The sequence below is a fragment of the Pollicipes pollicipes genome, unplaced genomic scaffold (genome assembly GCF_011947565.3).
Source record: "Pollicipes pollicipes isolate AB1234 unplaced genomic scaffold, Ppol_2.1 Scaffold_2555;HRSCAF=2994_pilon_pilon_pilon, whole genome shotgun sequence".
In the NCBI taxonomy this organism is placed as follows: domain Eukaryota; kingdom Metazoa; phylum Arthropoda; class Thecostraca; order Pollicipedomorpha; family Pollicipedidae; genus Pollicipes; species Pollicipes pollicipes.
Genome location: NW_023596136.1, coordinates 26,072,042 through 26,097,706, shown reverse-complemented (window position 1 = coordinate 26,097,706; position 25,665 = coordinate 26,072,042). Strand labels below are relative to the sequence as shown.

The 25,665-nt window shown below is 62.5% G+C and overlaps 1 protein-coding gene across 1 annotated transcript in view; it reads right to left on the bottom strand.

Annotated features, from left to right (window-relative positions):
- Positions 1-2,307: 2,307 nt before the first annotated feature.
- LOC119107982 (protein jagged-2) overlaps positions 2,308-25,665 on the bottom strand; it is a 58,959-nt gene continuing 35,601 nt past the window's right edge. The window contains exons 6-17 of the mRNA XM_037231573.1: positions 23,542-23,675; positions 20,679-20,912; positions 18,288-18,401; positions 17,561-17,767; positions 16,004-16,131; positions 14,173-14,323; positions 11,690-11,848; positions 7,045-7,158; positions 5,200-5,772; positions 4,686-4,885; positions 3,888-4,223; positions 2,308-3,411 (exon numbers count right to left, since the gene is read on the bottom strand). Coding sequence (XP_037087468.1) covers positions 2,722-3,411; positions 3,888-4,223; positions 4,686-4,885; positions 5,200-5,772; positions 7,045-7,158; positions 11,690-11,848; positions 14,173-14,323; positions 16,004-16,131; positions 17,561-17,767; positions 18,288-18,401; positions 20,679-20,912; positions 23,542-23,675 — 3,040 coding nt within the window. The 3' untranslated portion in view covers positions 2,308-2,721. The remainder of the gene's footprint in view (positions 3,412-3,887; positions 4,224-4,685; positions 4,886-5,199; positions 5,773-7,044; positions 7,159-11,689; positions 11,849-14,172; positions 14,324-16,003; positions 16,132-17,560; positions 17,768-18,287; positions 18,402-20,678; positions 20,913-23,541; positions 23,676-25,665) is intronic.

The window sequence follows — 25,665 nt, the reverse complement described above, 5'->3', positions numbered from 1 at the left end:
ACAATTGAATTAAAAGCGTGCGAAAAAAATTACGTCGCCTTGTTCCGTTGTTGTGGCTGCTTTTTGCGCCTCTTCTCCAGGTCCGGAAAAAGTAAGGTGTCGGACTTGCGGTCCTCAACGGCCCCAGCTCAGACCGCGTCTTCAGATCGAATCGAAACTGCGTATATAAATTTTATGCTGAAAATAGCTGCCTTAGTTGGGCACCGGGCATATTAACTGGGCTATCCGCTAAGTTCATTACTAAATTACCATGGGGCGGCAGGTCACGGCCCATGTGGTAGTCAATGAGATGAAAAGCCGAAACAATCGTCTTGATCACCTTGTTGTGAGCCGATATTTTACTGTGTCGTGGCGGGAAAATCGCGCTCAATCCTGATAGTATCGCCTCGACCCTGGCGGACTCTGAGGGCTACAGCCCTGTGAGCCTTCTCCCACCCCCACCCTTCCTCACTCCCCCCCCCCCCCCTTTGGCTGCGTCAAATCTGTTGACAGTCATACAATGTGTCGGAATAATGGAGATCGAAATAATGTTTTGGGCTGGTAAATTTACGGTACATCCTACTCGTACATGTATTACAGTTGTACGGTTACATCTCAAACACGATCTGAAAAAAATGTGATCTATGTGGAAACGATATGTACACACCATTAGAAACCATAAGTACAAGTGATAAATCGTGTAAATGCCTAGACATTCTGGTAAAACACGCCCTTGCCATAAAAAACAGAGAAGTGTAAATGCACCTTTGATTTCGCGCGTCTAACCTGGCCTTGTTTCAGTCCCTGGGCTATTTTCTGTCTTTCTCACGGTGTGTATTTGTATTTCTTGGCTCGTCTTTAGTCTTGGCGGGCGCACATTAATATCAGGAACATTAATGTCATGAATGTCAGTGTTACAAACATAATACATAATGCTGGTATTACGTACGCAGACTTCCGTATAAAGACAACAAACATTCTGGAAGGAACATCACTCCTTCAGCCTAAGCTGTTAGATACGGCACCCACCTATTGTGCTGGTGCCGGCTCGCCACTGGATCGCTCTGGTGGCGGGAGAACGAACTCAGCGCTCGGTCACCGCCGTCTGGCGGTGGGTTCTCAAAACAGACGCTCTCTGTGATGGCCGGCCAGCGCCCTTAGCGGCGGCGTTAGCAGTGTTTGTGGGTCACGCTCGATTTCTTCCACTACCGTGTGCATTTGACTGAGTCAATGTCATTGCGGTAACAACAGAGTGAGATTACCACTTCGGAAACACACAAAACGTGAAAACCGATCGAGTCTGAAAGGTTCCACTGGGGAGTCACGTAGTATGAGCGGGTCTTACTTCAACTGATGAAAAGCTTTTAAAATAAAGCTGACAATAGCACGCCACAGCTTACATGGTCATCCCCAGAGAAGCCCCGCATATTGAGCACACATTTTGTATCACTGGCTTCTGTACGTTGCCATCTCAAATCAGCAAACAGCTCACCGCGCCTCGAGTCAAGGTGTTATCTGTTGTACTTATACCGGAAAAGCAATGCATTAATGCTGCTGTTTAAAGTGCACGGCTGTGCGAATGCTGGCTTGTTTCCATCTCACAAGGACACGGATCTCGCTCTCGGTGAGAATATTTGGATGCAGTTGAGAAGTGGAGCGGTAGCGGGGAACAAACTACATGGATTTAATGGATGGCGGAAAGGTATGAATATCCTCGCATAGACGTAATCCAATTCTCAATACCTCCAGCTCAAATGTGTCTCGTCTCTTTCCCACGTAATTTCATCATGACTGAGGTATATCAGTGTACCATTCGTCCCAGACTAATTCACAAGTGTATTCATCTCTGTACAGCGCACGTACGGTATACAATTACACCAATATTAAATAGTTGCAATGTCGATGACTTGCACATGAGAGCTGCCTCGACGTGGTGGAGTTCGATCGGTCGACCGCCACTCCCCACCCCTGTCCCTCACCCAAACTTCCTCATGAAAATGGTACAACCTTGTTAAAAGAGCACCACTGGGTTTTCTGTTGCGAAACAGGGCGGAACAATGAGCACTGAAGGCTACACGGTCAGGGAGGAGAGTCAACTCGGCAAACGCTTCAGAACCAACGAGGCTCCAGAGAATAATACAAATATATCCGAGTGTACGGCCAAAGCCTGCATCACCTCCCACATGAGCCAGCCCCGCCCCTCCCCCCCCCCCCCCACACGAAGCAGCGGCGAGAGATCACATACACTCAAACACATGAAACACACATATGGCAACGCGAGTGAGAATCGAAGCGAACGCCAGTCCGCCGCACAGTTCTTATCGTACATCTTACAGTGATGGCGAATGAGATATATGTCACACGGATGTGAAATGTGTATAAAATCATCACAGCTCTGCGCAGTGGTATCGCGCTGGTGTGCGCAACTGCGGCGCGCAAGTCACAACGGCCCGTGCCAGAGCACGCGCACCAGCATGAAATGAACCCCGCCCCAACTGAGATTAGATTGGTCAGAAAAACACGTGCACCGAGCGAGCCGGCCAATGCGTTTCCTCCGACTGGTAAAACCGAGAGAGTAAATTATCGTCAACAATAAAATATACATCACTATCAATTAAGCTCGTAAACTGATTTCCAAAAACGATAAACGCAAACAAAACGCACCTGCGCACCGAGCATTGCACTGGTCCAGTGGGGGCGCGCAGGCGCCCTCGCGCCGACCGACCGGCGGCGCGCCAGCCATCACACTAGCACCTCGTGCAGCTCTGGTGAGTCCTCGCTCAGCGTTCTGCTCGGCGCCGGCTGCCGTTGCGCCGCGTCCCGCAGGATCTCCTTGTTAATCTCCTTGGAGGGCCCGGCGCCCCGCGGCGGCGCCAGATTGTTCACGTTCACCGGCTTGTACAGTGCCGGCTTCTCGGCTCGCGGCGAGTCGAGCCGCAGCTCGACCGAGTCCAGCGAGTCGCGGCGTTTTGCCGCAGCAGCCGCTGCAGCGCCGCCCGACGGCATGTCAAGCTCCTTCAGCTTGTAGCCGTCCCGGTAGGCGTCGCTAGTGCAGCCGGCGCGGCACTCGGGCTCGTCACTGTCTAGCCGGTTTCGGTAGCGCCGCAGGTTCTTCTCGTTCTGCACGTTGTTGCAGTTCTCCTCCTTGCGCAGCGCATCGTCGCGCAGGCGGCGCGCGCGGCGCCGCTGCTGCCAGGCCAGCAGCAGCAGGCTGGCGGCCAGCACCAGCACGGCGACCAGCGTGCACACAACGGTGAGCAGCGGTCCGCCGGCGGCCGGCTCGGCGCGCGCCGACGTCTCGGTGTGCACCTCGGTGACGGCGGCGGCCACCGGCAGCGAGCCGTGCCCTGAGCTCAGCAGGTCACCGAGACGCTGCGCCGTCTCCGTCACCAGCGGGCTGATGGCGGATACCTCAGCAGAACGAGGCGTCGACTGCCGGAGGAGGCGGGCACGTTAGAGAGTGACGAGAGCGTCATGGGTGCAGGGTGTGAGCTACTCACTGAGCCAAAAATGTGGATCATCCCATTGTATCATCACATATCTGCACTGGGCTGGAAATAGAGCGGATAAATTGCAAGCACTTGTTTCAAAGAACATGAGATTAGAGAGCCAATTGAGCCTGCCGTGCGTCAAAATATCCAGCAAGACGCGAGCAATCTGCCTAACTCACTTTAATCCATCCATCAACGATATCCCCGCCGCATACCGATCGCTAACTATCACGCGATCATAAAACACACAGTTTTCCGATCGGTCCAGATCACCCAGCCGTTCGTGGAAGCCCCGCACTCCACCCGTAACGCTCTCAGCCCAAGACCAGACGCGATCCCGTCCGCCGCCTGCGCCCGTTATCCGGCGCCATCTGCGGCGCCAATCTGCGCCGCCATCGTCGCGGCGTCACGACTCACCAGCGTCACGGCCAGCGTGGCGGCCTCGCCGGCCGCCAGGTCGCACATGACGACCAGCGCCTCGGCCGTCAGCGAGTCGGCCAGCCTGTCGACCAGCAGCCTGCGCAGCTGCCCGCAGAGCGACTCGACCGTCGAGCCGACCGCCAGCCGCGCCGTGTCGAAGCGCACGCGCAGCTTGGCGCACGAGTTGCTGAGGAACGCCTGGTTGGGCCAGCAGCTGGTGGGCGCCGGGCTGATGGGCGGCCCGACGGTCTTGCCGACGCCGAGCTTGCGGCACTCGCCAAGCGGCGCGCACGGCGGCGCCAGGCAGGACTCGCTCGGGGCGCGCACGCACACCTGCCGCGGAGGAGACGTCGGTCACGACGCGACGCGGACGGCGAGGCGCCAGACAAAGCCCGGGGACCGCTCGTGCGAGCGTGTGTCTCCGCTGGTAGAGGGGCTCGTTAAATGAACAGCTGCCCAGCGTGTGCCCAGTGAAAGGTGTTCTCAATGCACAAGCAAGCGGTCCAACGGTGTAAAGCTGGTATGCAGCTGAGAAAGGGGTTTGGCGCCTGGGAGGCATCGCGTCCGTGCAGGCGGCGCGGACGACAGTGGTGACCGGCGGGCGAGCCCTGCACTTGCAGGCGACATAATGTCTCGCTCATGAATATTTACGGCGCCGCTGCCACCGCCGACAGCGTAATGCTCGCCGAGACAGACCGGGCCACTCCCAGCCCAGCGCGGCTCCGTGGCTGTCCCGCGGCGGTCGGCGGCAGACGGCGGGGGGAGGGGATGGGGGCGGAAGGACAGGGTGCTCACCTGGCTGGGGCCGCACTCGGACAGCGTGAGCACGTCGTTGATGGACTCGATGCAGTTGCCGGCGCCGCACCACAGCTTGGTGCACGTGACGAGTCCGTTCTGGCAGCGGCACGTGTTGCACGAGTGCCGCCACGTGTCGCCGTCCGAGTAGTGCGAGCCGCGCCAGAAGCAGGAGGCCCCCGATACGGGCGCATCCACCACTGCCAACGGCGAGCAGCCGCGTTAGAGCATGTGCCATGTGAGGTCTTCACAAGGGCGGTACAGGCAGCCACACGGCTCGCGCTCTCCGACGCAGGCTCGCGCTGCTGAACCGCTGGCAAGCCGAAGCATCGCTCCAAACCAATGTCACACCAAAGCCGGGTCCATTGTGGCCGAAAACGATCCGCAGGCGTCGTTCCTCGGCGTCATGAGGAAAACAACCCAATCCCGGAAGTCACAACACACAGGCACTTGAAAAAAGCGTTTCATGTGGCCCCAATTCGAAACGGAGCAGGCCCGTACAAGCCACACGTACCTTCCGAGCAGCGGGAGCCGGCCCTGCCAGGCGGGCAGATGCACGTGTAGCCGCCGACGGCGTCCACGCACGTGCTACCGAACGTGCACGGGCTGCTGGCGCACTCGTCCACGTTGATGCGACAGTCGGGACCGAGGAAGCCGCGCGGACACTCGCAGCTGAACCAGTTGATGCCGTCCACGCAGCTGCCGCCGTTGTAGCACGGGTGCGGGTTGCAGTCGTTGATGTCGTGCTCACAGCGGCGGCCCTCGTAGCCCTCGCGGCAAATGCACGAGTACGTGTCGCCCGTGTTGACGCACGTGGCACCGTTGAGGCACGGGCTGGTGCTGCAGGCGGGGTTCTTGCGCAGCTGGCAGACGGTGCCCTCCCAGTCATCCGTGCAGTGGCAGAGGAACGTGGAGCCCAGGTCGCGGCACGTGCCGCCGTTCAGGCACGTGGTGAGATCGCAGTGCGAGTCGGTCAGGTGGCAGCGCTTGCCCTTGCGCGTTTCCGGGCACGCACACGCGTAGTCGGCCACGGCGTCCACGCACGAGCCGTTGTGACGGCACGGGTTCGGCTCGCACTCGTTCTTGTCTGCGGACAGGCGGACGGTGCGGTCAGTCACGGCGCGTGAGGCGGTCACGCTCGGCGTGAGGGCCGGTCACGCGACACGCGGCGGCACGCCGGCGGCCGCACGCCGCCCGTGCGCTGTTTCTAGCCAGTTAGAGGAGACTGAGGCGAACCTGGCCCGCAGCCCGGCGGCTGCACTAAATAAGGCCGGCTCCCACGAGGCGCATCCTGACGTGGTGGGTCAAGTCCCTGGCAAAACGGCCCGTTTAGACGCCGCTGCACGGTGGGAAAACACAGCACTCAGTACGATTATGGGGCCCTTTCGGTTATGCCCCGCGCCCGGGGGCACGCCACACAAGACAGGCGACTGCCGAAGATCTCCAGGACGGAAGAGCCGCTGGCGGAGTCCAGATGAGCTCCCGCTGACCCCGCTGACCCCTGTGCGCGCGCCGGGTCAGAGGTGAGCAACGCCGATCAATTGATTGGCCCGCCCACTGCACGCAAGCACGCGCGCGGGACGGCTGTCTCGCGACAAGGTCCCCTACTGTGCAGATGCCACCCTCGCCCACAATCTGACCCGAGTTTGCAGTGCGCCCGCTAGCCGTCCTCGCCAGCAAGTGTTGTATGGGAATGGAAAGTTATCGCGTGGGAAACGCTCCGTGGTGAGAGATAAAGAAGCCCGTCAAACCAGTTGGGTTGCATTGCATAAGGGCAGGCGCGGGGCTCGGCGGCCACCGCGCGGGCGAGCGACAGACTCGGTCGGCCCCGGCTGCCGACTCGGGGCCATCCGCGCCGCTGCCGTGTCCACGGGACACGAGTCGCATCCCGCGGGGGGCCGCGGGCGGTGGCGCCTTTTAAAACGGCTAATGACCGGCCGCGCCGGACGAAAGCGGCCTCCGTCGGCGTCGAACAAAGCTACCGGATGATTGTCCCAATCAGCAGATAAGGCAGAAGATTAGCTGCATTCCCGCGCGGCGACCGGGCGCCTCTGACGGACTGCCGAGGCCGGTCGTCAGGGCCGTGTTCGGCCCCGCGCGACAGAGCGCGAGAGAGCGCGCAGCCGACCGCACGGCCAGGGCGTCCGACCGGACGTAATGCGAGCGAGCGGAAAAGAGGGCTGCTGGACCGAGCGACACTCGCGGTGCACGGCGAAGGATCGTGTCGAACAGGGTCTAGCGCGCAGTGAGGCGGGCGCGGCAGGTGTCGCCCGGACAGGAGCGCGCAGCGGACCGAACGGAAGGAATGCAGGAGGGCCGGTCGTCGCGGGCGGCGGGCGGGCGCTTCAGCACTGCTTACTGGTGTTGCAGAGCGGGCCTTCCCAGCCGAGAGGGCAGATGCAGGTGAAGCTGTTGATGCCGTCGATGCAGGTGGCGCCGTTGTGGCACGGGTCGCTGCTGCAGTCGTTGATGTCTGGAAGAAAGGCGGGTCGGTTAGTGGCACATGACCAGGCGGAGGAGTCGGAGCAGTATTCTGGCAAAGGGCTCCCCATGCTGGAAGATATATGCGCCGAAAGACGTTTGGTTGTCCAGTTGTCGACAGTTGGAATGAAAGTTGGGGAGATAGTCTATACAAAACGTACCCAGCGATCCAAGGTGTGCCAGGAGACACTTGCCTGTGGTTCTCTCCAAACAACATACACGCATAAGGCTTTTTAGAGCTCTTTCCGCGCGTCATCTGGCAGGCTGCCTATCCAAATCACCCGCCAAAGACCAGAGGCAAGGATAATCTTGGACCACCGTCAACGAGGCGCAAAAGACAGTCGGCGGCGCGTCGGACTCGTGATCACGAGCCCGGCTTCGTGCCGCCCTTACGGCACACGCCACCGGCCCTCATCGTGCCCACCGGAGTGCAAAGCCACATCGCCCGAGAGACACGTGAGTTGATGAATAATCGAATGATCAGTCATGGCCGTTAGAGCACTGTCGTCCACCCATTATCGAGTCTGCGATCGTGGCCGTGGGTCGGTCGGGACCGCTCCCAGGGATCTGGCCCGCCCGCGTGACATCGTTGAAAAAGTAACTGGCGTCAAACATTTTTCTCCAAGCACGTCCGATACCCGGAATGTTGCCGACGACAGAAAGCACATGCTTGGTCGAAACAGCTTACCCAGTGTCATGTCATGTCTGGGGATTCAAACGTTAATGTTGACGTCAGTAAACAGTAAAAGTGTCCCGAAACATGCAAATGCAGCATGAACTGCTGCTAATTTCGCCGAACGGCACAGCTGCAAGAACGGCAGCAGGTAGTATCGGGTAGCAAGGGTGTCACCGGGTCGAACCTCACGCAAGCCCCTGTCCCAGTTAATACAAGCACGCCGACGACATCCAATTAACGAGCCATTTCTAAGCCATCAAACACGAAAGCCAACGGCGTGTCCGGAAGCGTGGTCAGTCGCCGCCCCTTGTTTGCGCCGACGCTGATGGACAGCAGCTCGGACGGCCGATGGCTGTCGGCGACTCGGCCGACAGCAGCTGTCGAGGCCGGCCCCAGCAATGTCCAGCATCTCGTCTGTTTTAGTCATTAAAGCGGCGCCGATGTGCCGACACTTAGAGCACGTATCCGCGGCATGCGTGCCAATTATACAGCGATGCGGCCGCTGAGGCGAGCCGGCCGGTCACATTCTGGCGCTACCAAAAACGCCGACCGGATAGCCGGTAATTGGGTTCGATCTCACGGCATGGGGACACCAAGGCTGACCCGACGACCGCCGAACCGCGCGGGTCAGGCCGCTTCTGTGGCTTCTGAGCCCGCGGCAGAAGAAGGTCACAGGCGGCCACAGGCGGCTTGTAGGTTTCTGAGTTGATCCAAGCAAAACCTGTTGTTGACCCCCCGGCTGTGTGCCTTGTATATCACCATAATGTCGGTGCAAGGACGGGACATCTTGTTTACCACACCGATTTGCATTCGCCATTGCTCACATTTCGTCGACCTGGACATTCGCCAGTAGATTTGGTCTGCATAACCGACTGTCACCGCCCTCCACACCGCCCTCTTCCAGCCTCGAAGCTGGCCGGGGCCGCTCCGTCGAGCCGATGGCGACACCCGTCGCTGCCGCGTCCCCGGCTCACTGCCGCCCGCTCGGCCAGCCGCTAACGAAGCGCGGCGGACCCGGCGGACAATTAGCGCAGCGGACCCGGCCTGTTGCAGGCGGCCGCCCGCCGGCGTCGGCGGGGGGCGGGCGGTGGCCGGTGCTCGCTTTATGACTGAATCAGGGGGCTCCCGACCGCGCGCCGTCGGTTTACGGCCGCGCGCTATTGTTATAGGTTGCCGCGGCTTTTATCGGGCCGGCCCGAGCTGCGAGGGGTCGGCCGCGCGGCCACGAGCCGCCGACAGACGCTCCTCGCGCTGATGGAGTGCTCCTGCACGCGGCGACGGGAGCGCGGCGGGGAGCGTGACGGTTCCCAGGCGAGCGCCGCGCGCGCCGTCCGCCGCGCGGGTGGAGCCGAGTTTGTTTGACAAGCGCTCCGCCGCTGCCGTGATAAAGCTGTTGAGATCTGGCTCCGGGTCGAGCAGCGGCCACTACAAGTCACAGCCGCGTTATCAGCCGGCGGGAGCGGCTCGGTGCGGCAGGCGGTGCGTGTGAGCGGTGGCGAGCGACCGCTGGGACGCCCGTCACCTCCCGGAGCCGGTCACAGCAGCCGGGGGAGTGAGAGCCCCGCTCGGCGGACAGAGCTGACTGCGCTCGTTAGCGCAGCCGACACTGGAATTCGCCAGCAGTCCCCGCCGCACAGCCGAGCGCCGACCGCACCGCCGGCGCCGACCAGCACGCATCCTGAGCCGGTCCGGTCGGGCTGCACGGGCGCAGGACTGGTCATTAGCGGGAGGTCGCGGCCCCAGCGGCGCCCGGTGCGGTGTGCGGGTCCTCGCGTGTAGTCCGGTCGGCACGCGGCGACAGCGCAACGTCCCCGGGTCGCGGACCCTGGTCTATCAGCAAGCTGTCTTCCTGGCTCAGGACGGGTTCTCAAAGACCGGCTTGAGATGTTCTCTGCAGAACTCTGGCCAGCCTGTAGCGGCGGAAATGCGGCGCGGTAGCGGCGAGACGTCAGCAAGGGCTTCTTAGCCGCCGACCAGAAGTCGACTGACGGAGACCAGCGCACGACGTCCACTCCAGGCCGTGTGCGATCTGCCACTTCGGATCGCGCGTGATCCACTGCCGTCAGTCCGAACCTGGCTGGAAGCGCTGGGTAGCATCCGTTCCCCCGGCGCGTGACTCTCCTCAGCGGCCAGAGGCAGAGCGTAGCTGACGAGCTGCGGCGGCGGTCCCGGGCGCGCGGCGGCGGCGGCAGGGGCCGCGGCCGCAGCCAGGCCGTCTGGACCGCAGGGCCGCCGCAACCGCGCGCGCCCGCTGCCTCCCAGCTGAATCACGGCCGACTCCGGGGCCGGATTAGCGCGCGGGGGACGTGCCGACATGCCACCGGCGCGCGCTCTCTCGCCTGTGGGTGCGTGACGCCCGGCGGCGGCACGGCAGGGCGGCGACGACGCCTCGTGCAGGTCACGGCGGACGCTGTGGTCTGACCCCGGCCTCGTCCTCAGCCGATAACGCGTCAGGCCTCGGCAGGTCGGAGGCGGGAGCTGCGCTGGCGCCGTCTGGGCCCAGACGGTTCGCCCACGCCACCTCCAGTGCGGAAAGAACGCAGGCTAAGCCGCATAAGTTGGCCCGCCGTTAAGAGGCTATCAAAGTTCCCCAAAGCCGCGTGCACGGGCGTAGAGCCGCCTGTTACCCCTCCCCTCTTTCTGCGAATGACGTCATGACGTAATGACGTCATACGAACATCGAGGGAGGCACACCACCTACATGTCTGTGACGTCATCTAGTCGATCCCTGCTTGATCAAACACGAACAGGCAAGATATCAGGGTTCGACATTTTTTCGAGTGCCGTTTTTGTCCTAGTCTCACGCGGTGTCAGAATCGTGTTCGGCGGGCTTGGCCGGTTTACCGCAGTCGGAGATTGCGAGATAGGCGCCACCGTAAATTGCCATCCATCACCATGACATCAGCAAAGGGAGAACCTCGATCACGGGTGGCGACACGTCCGCGTCGGCAGTCCAGTGACGATTCGAAAGCAAAACATTGTAATAAGGATAGTGCCACCGCCGAGGACGGCAACAACTTCGCGTATAATGCAGGCGATCTTAACGTTTCATGGGATCAGCACGAATGCAAGTCATCCTTTCTCCGACTGTGTAGATTTAAGGCTATCTCATTCCCGCCAAACTATCCAGGCATTGAAAGCTAGCGGAATCGTAGTTTTCGTGACGCCCGCTAGCACAACCCGATGCTTCGACGTTTCAATTTACACAGTCAGCCAACACGACGGAAGTGCCGCTTTGCTCAGCGCATGTGCCAGCACTACGAATGCACCTCCAAAGCAGCTGTCCCGCCTCGAAAGCTGTCACATGTCTACGCGACCACCGCTATAGATCACGGCGCCATGCCACTGACGCGCGGGGGCAATGGGAGCTATTTGTCACGCCCCCCCCCCCCCCTCCTCCACCACCCTCACCCCACCATCCCGACGGACCTCACCACCGTGGGTGCTGACCAAAGTCACACTTAGCCGCTACCGAAAGTATCGCTGAAGTGTGACGCCGTGACGTCAGAGTTTCATGGCGCCACAGGATGTCTGTGAGCTTGTATTCCCAATGTATTTTACTAATCTTTCATCATGCCTTCGGGTAAACCTGTCTCGATTCCGAAGTCAACGCCCAAATAATATTTCCAATAGCATGCCGTTCGTATCGAAAGTACACCTTCTTCGACCCAAAAAGCTCGCAAGGAGGCCCATTTCTCCTTGTCATGTCAACATCGCGGTTTGAGCGCGGTAGTCACGACACAGCTCATGCTTTGTTTCACGCGTTGCCTGCATGTGTATGTAGCCTGGGTGCCGCTTGCTCTGATGGCAGCAGCCGCCGGCGCAGCCAGGTTCGGGTAACACTCACTCTGGTGGCAGTAGCCGCCGGTGTAGCCGGGGTCGCAGGCGCAGCTGAACTGGCCGCCGGCGGCCGACAGGCAGCGGCCGTGCTCGCCGCAGATGGTGACGTGCCGCGACGCAGAGCGCTGGCCGCCGCCGGCCGACGATGAGATCATGCAGCTGTCCACTGTCGGATGACGGCGCTGGTCAGGTGGCGCGGCGGGGCAGGGAGCCCGTACAGGTGGGATGAACACGTGCGCTCCGCCGGTCAGGTGGCGCGGCGGAGCAGGCAGTCCGTACAGGTGGGATGAACATGTGCGCTCCGCCGGTCAGGTGGCGCGGCGGGGCAGGGAGCCCGTACAGGCGGGATGAACACGTGCGCTCCGCCGGTCAGACCAGACCAGGTCAGGACCAGGCGCGATAGATGAGGCAGTGCCGGGACGCTACAGCGAGAGGGTGTTGTGACGATTCTACAAGAGCGTGGGGACGCAAGGAGGAGCGGGCTCTGGGCAGCCGTAGCACCGGCATAGGCACGTACCAGGCCGCCCGGGGAGAAAACATGACACAGAGGCGCGATAACTGACAAACGCGCCGTTAAACGAGCAACGCGAAGAGAAAATGACAACGAGATAGTGATACTGAATGGAATTCGTTTGACCGATTGACAGCCTGAATTAGATCAGGACCAAGCTGCAACTAACCATGCGCATAAATAAGTGCACGCCTATAAGGGCTATCCATGACCGTATCAAGCACGTGAAGGCTCATGTCAACCCCACGCAAACGACGCCCTCAGATTTCAAGTCCGCTTAAACGGCGTATCGGCGCCCTTGGCCGTGAGCGATCGAGCTGGCGTACACACACAGTAATATAATCTCGGTAACCCCAATAGCTGATTTATTCCACTGGTATGGGCTCGGTGCCTTCAGTGCAAGATTAGAGAGGGAGAAATTCTTCACAACCATCAAGGACGTGTTCAGGTGTGGTGCAATTAAGCACTTACAACTCGCGATAAATTTTGCCGCGCCATTGTCGTAAATTAAGCGCATAATACGGCCGGCCATTTACCAGCGCATTCTGCAGGCAGTGATATCCATTCTGCGGTCGCCAACGGATGTGCAGCTATGTCAAACGCGCCACCAATGTCCCCTTTCTTCGACTGCCGCAGCCTGACCCGTCCGGAGCCTCGTCGATATTACCAAAGGGTGCGAACGAGCAGCGCACAGAAAACCGCAGGCCGCGCGCGACACCACCTCGGCCACAAATCAAAAGTAACGAGCCGGCCGAGGACCTGACACACACGTCCACGTGGCAGTGCCGGCGTCGCGCGCCGTATCGTGTTCCCCGCGACACGCCGGCGGCACGCCACGCGGGTGATCCGTGCGTGCGCACGCGTGTGGCGAGCAGCATCCCGCGGCGGCCGGCCGCGGTGGGTGGCGACCGCGCGGCGACCTGACCAAGCCGCGGAGGGGCGGGAGGAGCGGCCGGAACGGTGACCCGGTCGCCGCCGGGCCGGAAGCAGCGCCGCGCCGGCCGGCAGCCCGGGTGATCTGGCGTCCGGCGGGCCGGCGGACCCGGCGCCGGCCGCCGGCCGCTCGGACACCGCTCCCGACAAAGACGACACCCGCGCCCGGCGCCCGTCGCCGCCACTTTTCCGCGCGGTGCGGAGCGGAATGTGCCGCCGCCGGCTGGCTTTTTCCCGCGCCACCGACGGTTATCGGCGACGATCGTGGCTCGGCGCGGCGGCAAAAACGGCGCGTCGGCGGCGGCGGCTCGCTGACCGCCGCGCGGCCCGCCGGAGAACGTGCGTGTCGTGTGCGATATCGCAGCATCTCGCGGCAACACGCGGCTAAATCATCCCGGGCGGCGGGCGGCCTGCTCGTAGTGTCCAACACCACCCCGGACATAAGACCTCCTGGTTACCGGGCAGCTCCAGAAACCACGTGAGCCGCTACAGGATCCCAGCGCCCCGTTAAGCAGCAGTAAGGCGCTCTGACAGCACGGCCGAGCGAGCGCGGCGCGCCGGAGACGCCGGAGGCACGGCGACGGAGAGCACCGCTGGGGAGCGGCCGCCGCGCGGAATCCGGCCGGCTGTTGACAATATCGCCGCGCTCCGTGCAAAAACGGCGCTATTAGCATACAATTGCATATCCGGTATCAGTAAATAGTGGAGTGTCTGGCGGGCGCGGGGTTCATTTGTTAGCGGGCGCGGTGTCGGCAGGCGGGCCGGCCGGCGGCCACCGTGCACGACAGACGAGGCGACGACGTGCACCGAGTGTGCACCGGCCGCTCCCCTGTTCCGGCTCATTGGGAGCCGCGGCCGGCGAGACGCGATTACATCAAATTGGGCGCAGCAGCTGGAAAATTACGGACACCGTTTGCGGTGGCATAATCTGCGACAGAGCTAGGGGGATGCTGAGAGGCGACTCAATCGCGTGACGAAGGTCCGCGCGCGGCGCGGACCACGGACGCGCACGAGGAGCCGGCCGCCACACATCGCGGCGGACTCACCGTTGCACTGCGGGCCCAGGCACACGGCCTTTGTCTCGCTGCAATTCTTGCCGTGCAGGCCCTCCGGACAGTCGCAGAAGTAGTCGCTGTTGGTGTTGAAGCAGAAAGCGCCGTTCTCGCACGGGTTCGGGTTGCAGAGGTCCACGTCCGTCTGAAATCGCACGGCACTGCGTCAGCCGACGCAGCTTCGGCGCGCGGGAGCCATTTTGTTTCGGCGGCGGCTCGTGCTGGTACCGCGTCGCTCGCCTCGACGCTTCAGATCGCTTAGGGACGCTTTAGATCGAGGCTGCGCGGCGAAGCCAGGGCGCCGAGCGAGCTCACAGCTCGGGCGGGGATCAGCCCAGCTGGCGGCCGACCGCAGACGATAACGGTGACCTCTGAACGGCCGGCCGCCGCCGCCGCCGACCCGCCCCGCAGCCACTGCCGCGCCGCATTTTTATTGCGCATTTAATCGAACTACTCTTCTTTTCCCAGCAATTTGCCGGCTACGGCGTCGTTAGGGTGCCCGGACCAGATCAACGTCAATGGGACATGTGTTATTAGCGGGAATTTAGGGCCGCTCAACCGGGCGGACTAATCAGACCGCGCTCACTCGGAGTCGGCTGGTATTTCCGCCCGGCTCGCAATGAGAGTGGGGCGGCCCTAGATCTCGTGCGCACGTTAAGCTGACTGCTGCGGTCTCCGCTCGCAGGTCAGCCTAAGTAACGACCCCACGACTGCTATCGAACGGCGGACGGCGGCCATTTTGTTCCGGCGATTGATTCGAAATTTATCTGAGAAATATGAACGCCATTACATTAGACTGCAGCATGCAATTAGGCAACACTCATGAAGGGTATACTGCCGATGTTGGCAGCCTGCCGGGGCGGACGAAGGCGGGGCTAGCCGCGATTTGTCCAATCATCGCCACTTTTGACTATGAATGAGCCAATGGCGGGCCGGCCGCGCCAACCGATTTGCATAGAGTGTAGCAGCCGGGCCGAGCTGGTCTTCATTAGCGCAAAAGTCGCTGCCCCAGCCGCGTCGGCCGCGGTCCGGGCTTCGAATCGGGGACGGAGCCGAACTGCACCCACAGGCCAGCCGACCCAGCACACCACACCGACTAAGCACTGACGCGTGCAAACTGATTTGTCAAAACTAAAAAGGCAACCATGGTTAAAAGCACGACCAAATCGTACTCCTTTGTGACTTGGACGACTCACGCCGGCTAGCCTGCGACACCTCGGTTTGCCTGTGACAACTCGGCTGACAAATCGATCAGCGAGTGATGCAAGCATCGCTTCTCGGAACAGTTCAGCAATACATGCTTTCAATAACCATCTGCATGAGCGCAGAGACACGGCCGCGCTGCGATCGATCTCGATTGTAGACATGCGCAACACGATGGACAACCGAACTTGATTCAGATATCTGCACTCGGACAGCGCGCCGACTGACCACGGGAATCGCGTCGCACCCAATCCCTGTCAAGCTCCCCGGCCCATATGCGCATATTTATCTAAATGAGCTGCATACATGTATACTGCCCAGTGATGAAGACGATCTTTTCCCCAGCCGTCTAAACACTGTCACCATGAACGATTATTTGTGCAGATTCGCCACCGTCCATGCCACTTGGGACCACCAGTTTATCCTAGCGTTCCTGGCTTCACGTCCAGACTGGCATACAGCCCAGGTCCGGGTTCAAATTCCCCCCCTCCCCCCCCCCCCCCCCCCAGTGCATCCACCCGCGCCAACCCCGCCGAGGGCTGACGAAACACCCCTGAAACTAAAGCAACGCATGCGGCTTGATCTCGCTCGTGCATCTGAAATCGGCCCGAGCCGGACTTACCTCGCACTTGACGCCGGTGTAGCCCACCGGGCAGATACAGCGGAAGCCGCCGATCAGGTCGACGCACTCGCCGCCGTTCAGGCACGGGTTCGGCTGGCACTCGTTGATGTTCTCCTCGCAGTTGCGGCCTGGGGGCGGCGCGGATGTCAGCTCGCGACGCCCGGACACGGCCGCCGGCCCGCGGTGCTGGCGCCTCATGCGGCGTTGCCGGCGCCGCGGCACTTCAATGCCACCGACTTGGAGACGAGCACCAATGAAGACGTTCAAAGGAGGATGAGTCGGCAGCGGCGGCCGGGCAAAGTTTGCGAACAGCATGACGCAGCAAATAAAACGTGGACCAACCCCTGTGCACCGATGAGGGCAATGAAAAGAGATAGAGCTCGCGACCCCAGCGCCCGAGATATCTAATTCCGCCACGGTTCGCCGCCCAACGCCAGCTGTTATTACACTGCTCGCTCCTACCTCAGGCCCACGATTTATGCACCATCTAAAAAGCCAGCGGAATCGATAATAAGCTTCTCATCTTGATAAATCAAATATTTAGAAGACAATTAGCAGGACAGCGATCTGCAGTGGGCTCATTAGCGGCGGCCGCTCGGCGGCGCCTAATGAGCCCCGCACGCTGATTGGCGCCCGCGCGTCTACGGTCCATGCGTTTCTCGACGACGGGCAAGGTCGTGCCTGGCGGTCGTTTGGACGCCCGGCGTGAGAAGTAGCCGCCCGCCGCCGGCGTCCGGTGGTGAGGGCCGCCGGGCCCGGCGGCGGCCGGGCGTCCGCAGGGCGGCCGCAAAGCCCGCGAATGCCGCGCGGAAACCGCGCCGGCGGAGCGGGTCAGGCGGCGGCCTCTGCGGCGGCGCGGCCCGTGCCACCGACACGGGCCGGCGCCCGGTTCACAGAAGCGCCGGGCGCCAGATGTCACGGGTGGCCGTTCGAACGGCCGAATTGCAGCGCTCTGGGGTGCCGGTTAATCGCGGCTTTTGGGCGGGCTTCGGAAGGACGGCGGATGACGGCGGCCGGAGGCAACCAGCGGCGTCCGGCCGCCGTCTGGCTGCTGCAAACCCGCCTCAGCGTGGCCCCCGGGTCAGTCCGCGGTGACCTCGCGCGCTAGACAGCCCAGGGCACCTCCTTCTCAGAAGATATGCGTGCTTTGCGGATGGGTCGCCGCGGGGAGCGATAAATAACCAAAACTGGTTGGTACGCCGGCGGGTACGAAGGAACGAGCACCAGAAGCTGCCCACTTATACGGCTTCGTAGTCGCCATGTGTGAAACAGCCGTGCAGAGCAGCAGCGGAGCACGTGATCTGTTTGCTTAACGAGACCGGTCAACATTGATTGCACCGCTTATATTTGCCGCGCGGCCTTGATGGCCGGTCTTTGGTGGGAAACGCCGATTAACGGAGGGCGCCGCTGTCGAAGCCAAAGTAAGCCGGCGCGAGTGGTGCAGCGCCTAAGCGAAAACACGATTTCACATCGGCGTAATGGCGGCTAATAACGAATCCGGCAGAGACAAAGCGCGGCATGGAGGCGTGGAGCGGGGCGAGAGCGCGGTGCGCTGACCTGTGTAGCCCGACTGGCAGATGCACCGGTAGTCCTGGGCCAGGTCGATGCAGGTGCCGCCGTTGTGGCACTGGCTGCCGCAGTTGCTGATGGCCTGGTCGCAGTTCTTGCCCGTCCACCCCTCCATGCACTGGCACTCGTAGTCGCCCACCAGGTTCTTGCAGGAGACGGCGTTGAGGCACGGACTGCCCCGGCACTCGTCAGAGTCTGTCGAAAGCGCAGGACGTCAGCATCAACGTCGCCACGCTGCCGTCATGGCAATAAATCACCATTATCATCGTCATCATCATCATTATCTTCGACGTCATCAACATGGACATCGTCGCCATTGCCATCATGATCTTCATCTCCCGAGCAAAGAAACCACGTTAATCGTCAACAGCCCCTGCGCCCCACGATCCGACAAACGGTACCCGGCTGCACACAAAGCTTCGCTCGAGCCGCCAGACCGGCGATCGGCATCCATCTCAGCGCACACGGTCGGTCTCGGCCACAAAGAACCCGCCCCGGAGCGCCCCCTGTTGACTCGGGCCTCCCTCGCGCGCCGCCGTGTTACCGTAACACTCGACCCGGCCGCCGGTCGTTTACCGCTACCGGGGACGCTCTCTCACACACGCCGCTACCGTCGGCCGAGCAGCCGGCCGGCTGACGGCTGATCGACCGCCGGCAGCCCATCAGCAGCTGTCAGGAGCCAATCACGTGGCGGGCGGCGCCGCCGGCGACCTACCGAGCTGGCAGGCGTTGCCCTCCCAGCCGTGCGGGCACGTGCACTTGAAGCCGTCGACCAGGTCCTCACACGTGCCGCCGTGCATGCAGGGCAACGACTCGCACTCGTTGACGTCTGGAACACGCGGGCGCGGGGTTAGCGGCGGGCGGGGGCGAGCGCCGTGCTGTTTGCCTCGAGCCAACGTGCGTTTCGCTTCCGCTCATAATCCTTTGAACACAGGGCGCTAAAGGGCCGGGCAAACAGTGTCGACGGCTTGTCAACGTCCGCAGCCGCCGCCCGCGGAAGGCGCGTAGAATGTTGTCATGCTGGCGAGGCGAGGCATGCCGCGGGCGCCGCCCGTTGTCGGCGCGCCACGTACGCCGCCTTCACGACAGCGCCCCGCGTGCGTCGCTCTAAGTTCGGTGCGCCGCGCCCGCCGCCCGATCGCGTGGAGCGGCCGGCGCTCGGTTGATTCAATTAACGGCCAATAGAGGCGCTGACGAGGCCAATAGAAGCGTCGGCGGCCCTGAGCTCTCATTAGACGCGAACTCACGCAAAAACCCTCGGCGCGCGGTCCGAAAAACAGCGGTATTGTTTGGAGCAGCGCAGGCGGCTGCGACCGGGCGCGGTCACCCTGGGTCAGCCGCCCCGCGCCGGCCAGTCATGACGCTGAATCAGTCACCCGCGCCGCCTGTTTGCGCAGAAGCGCCAGAAGACCCAGTCATCGACTCTAATGAGGCGGAGGCCACCCGAATGCGACGGCCGCGGGATAAATTAAAAGGGTTTCCTAATAAGAGGTTACCGGCGGCCTCTGTGCGCTGCAGTGCAGTAAAAACCCAACTATGCGCGGGGGCTGCATTGAATAAACTCCGATCGGAGCGTAATGGGGCCGCGGTCGCATGGAGCTGTAATTTGGCGCGCTGCACTCCTCCCTCGCCGCAGTTCGTGATTCATTACTTTGCATTATATTCCGGATTTAGTGGGTGCGCGGTGACCGGGCGTTTGAATGCCCGGCGAGGATGGACCTCCGCTGCGCCGAGACCGAACGGATTTAATTCACTCAGACAATTCCCAAGCATTCCTAGCATGAGAATAGAGGGCTGTAAACCCCGTGTTGTACAGTTTACAGCCGGTGCGAGCGGCAATTATAGGATCGACGGCCGGTGAGTCTAAAACAGAGGTGGGCCCGTGGCGCGCGCTCTGACCGCTACCCACCGTTCGGCGCAGACGACAGCGATCACCGCCGCGATATCGGTGTGTTTTACAGGGCGATGCGTCAGCTGAGCCGCGGTTTATCGACTGTTAACATTGTGCGCGGTGGCTGCACCGTCGGCGGCGTCTAAGCCGCCGGAGCGGCGAACACAGCACCGCCCGTTCGCCGCACGAGGCACAAATTCACCGCAGCCACCCCAAAACAATGAACCGATCGGCGAGCGCGAGCGTTAATCGGCGGGCCGCCGTCGCCGGCCGAAGGGGTTCGTGAGAAAGCGTCCTCACCGGCGCCGATTTCCCCCTATTACCGCGTCTGGCAGCCGGGCGGTGCTGCCACCGCGCCACGATCGCGTCATTAGGGCCGCCGTAATGGCCGTCATCGGGCGGCGCTCGGCGGCGCCGCCGACGCCCGGTCGCTCTCATCACGGCTCCTGATCGGGCGGAGGCCGGCGGCGGGGGTGAAGGCGTCGCCGGCCGGAGATGTCCGACCGGCGACCCTTCCGGTCACGGCGCCTGCGCCGGCCACCAGGCGGTGGTGCTGCGGCAGAAATGTGCGGCACGCTTGGTCGGTGAGCGCTGTGACTCGGCGGTGCGCCGCTCGCGCCAGCGCGCCGTTTTTGTCTCAGCACGCCGCGGCTGTAAAGGCGCCGCTCGCGGTGCGCCGAAACCGCGCGCCGACCATCGCATTCACTCGTCGCCACTAAATTAAGCCACGCACGCGCCAGCGGTCGCCGCGCGTAAAATCAGCGGGTCGGTGCGTCGCGCGGCGCCGCGCCTCGCAAACGTCGCTCTCCGTCTTCTTTTAATGCGGCGGGTTTGCCGACGCCGCGCCGTGCCGGCCGCGCCGGCCGCTGCCCTGTTATTGGGCGGCGGCCGGGTCCGGATCGAAGCCATCAAGGGCGATGCGTTCCCGCTCCCGAGCCGCCGCCACGGGTGGCGGCTGGACTGATGGACGCGCCATTATAACGGCCGGCGCCAGCCACCAATCAAGCGCGCCGCTTTCTCGTTGTTGGGTTGCATTCCTCGTCGGGCGCGCCGAAAACGAAGACGCGCTCAAGGCCTTTTCCTCAACGCGGTGAGGCCGCGCCGCCGCCAGCCGCGGTCGGCGACGAGGCGTATTCCCCCTCGGCCATCCGTCACTGACACCCGACGAACAGCAGGTCACACGCGCGACAGCCGGAGCCATCCTCGAGGACTTACTGATCTGGCAGCGTTCGCCGGACCATCCGGACGGGCAGGAGCACTGGAAGTCGCCGCTCATGTCGATGCACGTGCCGCCGTGCTGGCACGGGCCCGTGGCGCACGGGTTGTCCACCACCTGGCAGTTGTCACCGGAGAAGCCCTCGGGGCACGTGCAGCGGTACTCGTCCGGTCGGGTGTTCTCGCACGTGCCGCCGTTGACACACGGCTCGTGCGTGCCGCAGTAGTTGAGGTCTGCAGTGGAGAGGTCAGAGGTCAGCGGGGTCAGAGGGTCAGCCGTGGCGACGCAGAACACCACGTGCAGCGCCGCGAACGACGGGAAAGCTGCAGACTGAAGCGTGTCCGCGAGGCCATGAGCAAACAGCTTCGTGCCGGTTTTCCGGCCGGCGCGCTGGCGACGGCGGCAGCACGTCACGGCGTGGCGGCTGGCGGCCGCGCGCCGCCCCGTCAGCAAGGCGCAGGTGTGAGAAGGCCGTGTCCAAGCCCGGCGCGACGCGGCTCGCCGGCAAAACAAACGTGACGCAGCGTGCAGGCGGTGCTGCTGCAGAGTCGGCCGCCGTCGCCCGCCGCGCGGATCCAATCGCCGGTCGCGGCCGCTGAGAAGGCGCCGCCTCCCATGGCGAAAGCTCGCACATTGTTCGCGTAACCGGCAAGTCAGCGGCTGCAGCACGATCCGCCAGCTGCAATTTTTTCCACAGCCCTAAACAATGCCGCATGCTGCGTCCCCGCCGTTAAGTGCGCCGATGACAGCCGCGGCGAAGACAATCAGCCGCGGCCGCATAAAATACATACGTCGGCATGTGCAGCCTCGACTAACAATGCAGTGGCCGGCCCGGTCCTGGTTCGGCTTGTTTTACGAGCCAACGGTTACAGCTACCTTTTCAATGACGATTATTTATAGTACTTGATCGGACCGTAGCTCAGCCCGGGATGGGAAAGGGCGGGTCCCGACCGGGCCGGCTATCTTCGGAGCCTGCGTCACAGTCTCCCGGTGTTCGAGGCCGTCGGAACGAGAGCGTTGCGGTCTCTCGGGGCCGGCGGGCGCATCCCCGCCCGCGTGACGTAATTACAAACGGCCACAACAAAGCCGTGATTATTGTTGGATCACGCGCATAGTCGGGTTGCTGTGAACAGCGGGAGACATAATTAAAGGCGGCTCGTTTATCACGGGCGAATATTTTCGGTGGCGCCGCCGGAACTGGACCCGAGCGCGTGCGGCCCGCCGCCGACGTCGCCTCCTAAACGTCGCCGCGGGACACTCCAAAACGTGTCAATTTGGCAAACGACGCCGGCGGGGGCGCGACCCCGGCCGCGAGTGAAGACCGGTCGAGAGGGTCCCCGCGGTGTCCCTGTCAGCGCCGGGCCGATCGGCGGCGGCCAGTCGGAACGGCCTCGACCGACCGGCCATGATCGGTGCGTCACTCGGCTGGGCGTCAATTTACGGCCCCTGAACCGGGGCCCCGTCTGTGCCGAATAAATAGTGGTCCAGATCGGCCCCACCCCGACCCCGGCCCCGTCTGCGGCCGGCAGCTGTGAGATCATCCGATGAGCCATCGAAATTATTACCGGCGGCGCGCCGTCGCTAGGGAGGGCGGCCGTGCGTCGAACGGCCGCACATCTGTTCGCCGCGATCGACGGAAAACGCCCGGCGAAATCCGACCACGAGCGGCACAAACCGAATTTGACTGTTTTGCACATTTGGGTTAAAACGATCTGCCCCCGTCCCCGCGGGATTAGGTGGAATACGCCATACGGAAGAGTGGGCTTAAACTTAATTATCGGCTATTCATGAAGCTCCACCCCATCGGTGAATGGCGGTAAAACCCTCCCTCGGGTACTTGATAGATCTCCCGCGCTTCATTTTGTGGTTAGCTAAGCTAGCCGATGCTGGAATTGTTGAGATGACTTGGAAGACGACAGATGCTCGTAGCGGGAGCTACAAAGCAGCCTTTTCCGAGCCATTCCGAGAGCGTCCACGAAACCAGTTGAGCTGATCACTAGCCTTGCCGAAGGACAAATTACGAGACCTCCCAGTTTGATATCGCGGGCTGACCAATGACGTCCTCTCCCCCTCTCCGTGGCTAATCCCATAACACTGTCATAATTCAAACCGGCACCGCGGGCCCTCCTGGTGCCCGCTCCGCCCCGCGGGACTCCAAATGGGCTTACAATGGCCCGCCGTGGTCCACGCACGGGGTGCGCGAGCGGCCTATGAATAGCTGAGCGGAGGCCGGATGAATTCGCACCATCGCCCACGTCATCCCGCTCCATCGACGGCCCCGCCCCGCTGCCGCGTCCCATGAGCCCGGCCCCCGACGGCGGGACGACCCAGCGCCCGACGGCACTGGAGCGCGCCGCCAGCCACCCTTTGACGCCGCCGCCGCCCGCCCACGCCATGACAAAGCTGTCAGCCGGCCAGCCGCCGAGCATTGTTCTCGAGCCGCATGACGTCTGGGCCGAGGCGTCCTCCGCTCCGGAGAGTGCCAATAAAACAGCGCGGCGGTTGTGGGCCTCTCAGCGCAGATAACACGAGCGCAGAGCACCACAGCTGCTGCTCGAGGAGCAAGTGATGTCACCCTGCTGAATCCCCGCTCCCTCCCATCTCCGCCGCATCCCCGCTCGCTCTCATCCCCGCCGCATCCCCGGCGCCCGCCGTGACCACGGGTTACCGCCGGCTCGGCGACACCGGCACACCGTAACGCTACACCTTATTGCGCCCATCAGAAAGCAATCTATCCGACCATCGCCGTCGCCAGAGTCGAGCCACACGGCAGCCCCTGCCGAGTGTTTACAGCCGCGGCTGCGACTAACTCGCGGCCGGCGGCCACACACGCGTCGGCGCCCGGTCGAGCGGCAGTGTCACCTTGCTCGCAGAGAATGCCGCCCCAGTTCAGCTCGCAGTTGCACAGCCACGGCTTGCCGTTGCAGAAGCCGTGCTTGCAGCCGGGGTAGGGCAGGCACTCGTCGCAGAACTCGCCCCGCCAGCCGGGCTCGCACCTGAAACGGAAACGCGCTGTCAGGCTCGGCTCGTGACGGGGCGGGAACATCCCGCTCGCGCCCCGTCGGATCAGCGTTCCATGCTAGGAACGTTTACAGGTTACGGCCCTACCGCACGCATGCTATGCACGCAAAAGCGCTGTTGCCGACTCCAACAGGCAGGGCACACGCCACAGGCTTTGCTGTTACTGGGCGTGCTACACGCGTTTACACGCGAGCAGAGCGCATGACAAGACGTGCACGGTGTTCGCCGCCAAATACACACGGCGCGTGACGGCAAGAGACATACTTCAGCCGTGGTGCTCGCGCCTCGGGGACCGGGGTGATGGCCACGCCCCTGATAACCCATACCGGACCTCCCCCCCCCCCCCCCGATGCATGCTGATACCTGACCCTCCCCGCCCCACCCCCTGTCCTTAGGCGGTTGACGAACGGTATGGCCATCGCACTTTACACCCCCATTAGGACGATTGCATTTGAGTTACAATCGCTTAATTAAATAGCATCGCGGCCGCCATCGCCACATGTCACGGTTACGGGCGCGCGAGAAGGCGGCGACACTCCAGACATGTCGGCGGGGCAGCCGGAGGCGCAGGCGAGGCACTGGCGCTCGGTCAGACAGAGGCTATCTCGGTGCAGAGTGGCTGCCAACCTCGGGCAGGCGCCCGCAAGATACTGGAGCTCACTCAGACTCTGGACAGGTGGGAACAGGGGAAACCCGAGCGCTGCGCAACAAGAGATACAGATGTGGAGGCAGCTGAGTCACTGGAGACCGACGGCAGGCCGGGAGGGACGCCGACTATGTCCCTCCCGGCCTGCTGCGGGATATCGCGGATATCGCGTATTAATCTTGACCCGGGAACGACTGGAAGGAAATAATCACCTGAAGCGCCATCTTCGAGGCGGCCCCCACCGGGCCCTCGCCTCCGCTCGTGTGTATGTACAGATAATGATGGATATCCACGCGATATCGTGGACATCACGTTTACGTACGTATCTCCCTTACGGATACAGCGGGTGAAGAGCAGGGCCAGCGAAGCATCAGCCCGGACCGGGCCCTCGGAAGCCGCTCCGGCTAAACGGGGTTGCGCTGTGGGATTTAGGTCACTTGCGGCTGGCCCCGACGCCCCCGCCCAAATTTGCTCCACTCAGCCGATTACGACTACCTAATCTGAGCATCGGGCTCTCAACTGGATCTTTAAGATCAGCCACCAATTTCAAAACCCTGCTCAGGAACGCTGACGCAAACATGAATCGTACGCGCACACACACACATACACACGAGCGGAGGCGAAGGCCCGGTGGAGGCCGCTTCGAAGATGGCGCTTCGGGTGATTATTTCCATCCAGTCGTTCCCGGGTCAAGATTAATGGCCCTGCGCACTATCACGCCATCTTCCGCGGAATCCGTGTACTCAATAATTAGGTAGTCAATTATTAGCTACACAGCCCGGCGGCCGCGGCCAATCGCTCCATCTCCTACATGGGAGCGACCTAAACAAACAGGCGGCTCTGCGATAGCGGGCGCCGCCGCCGCCCGCGCACAATTACCGCCGGCCGCCGCCGTCGCGTCGCGCCGCGTTTGGCGCGCCCGCCCACGCGCGACCGTCGCGGCGCGCGATAGAGTCATCGGCGCGCGACCGCCGGCGGCGCGCGCGGCTCATAAATAAATGCATCGCGCGCGCGCGGTGGCGATTTGTCGCGGACGGATTAGGCGCGCGTCGCCCGGCCGGCCGGCCATCTGCATGCGCCGGTCGGCAGGGCCTACGCGTCAGAGCCGTCAACGGCGGGTGTCGCCGCGCCGGCGAGGTGTCGTCAGCACTCCGGTCGCTCGGCAGTCCCATCACGCGCCGCCAGCAGCCCCGGACGTCCTGGCTGGGCTGCGCGGCCCGTGATTGGCTGCCGAAGCGGACCCAGGACACCTGCCGCACGCTCGGAGCTGCTGGAAGGGTTTGAACGCCGATTTCGCGCCATGCGGTGATCGAGGTCCG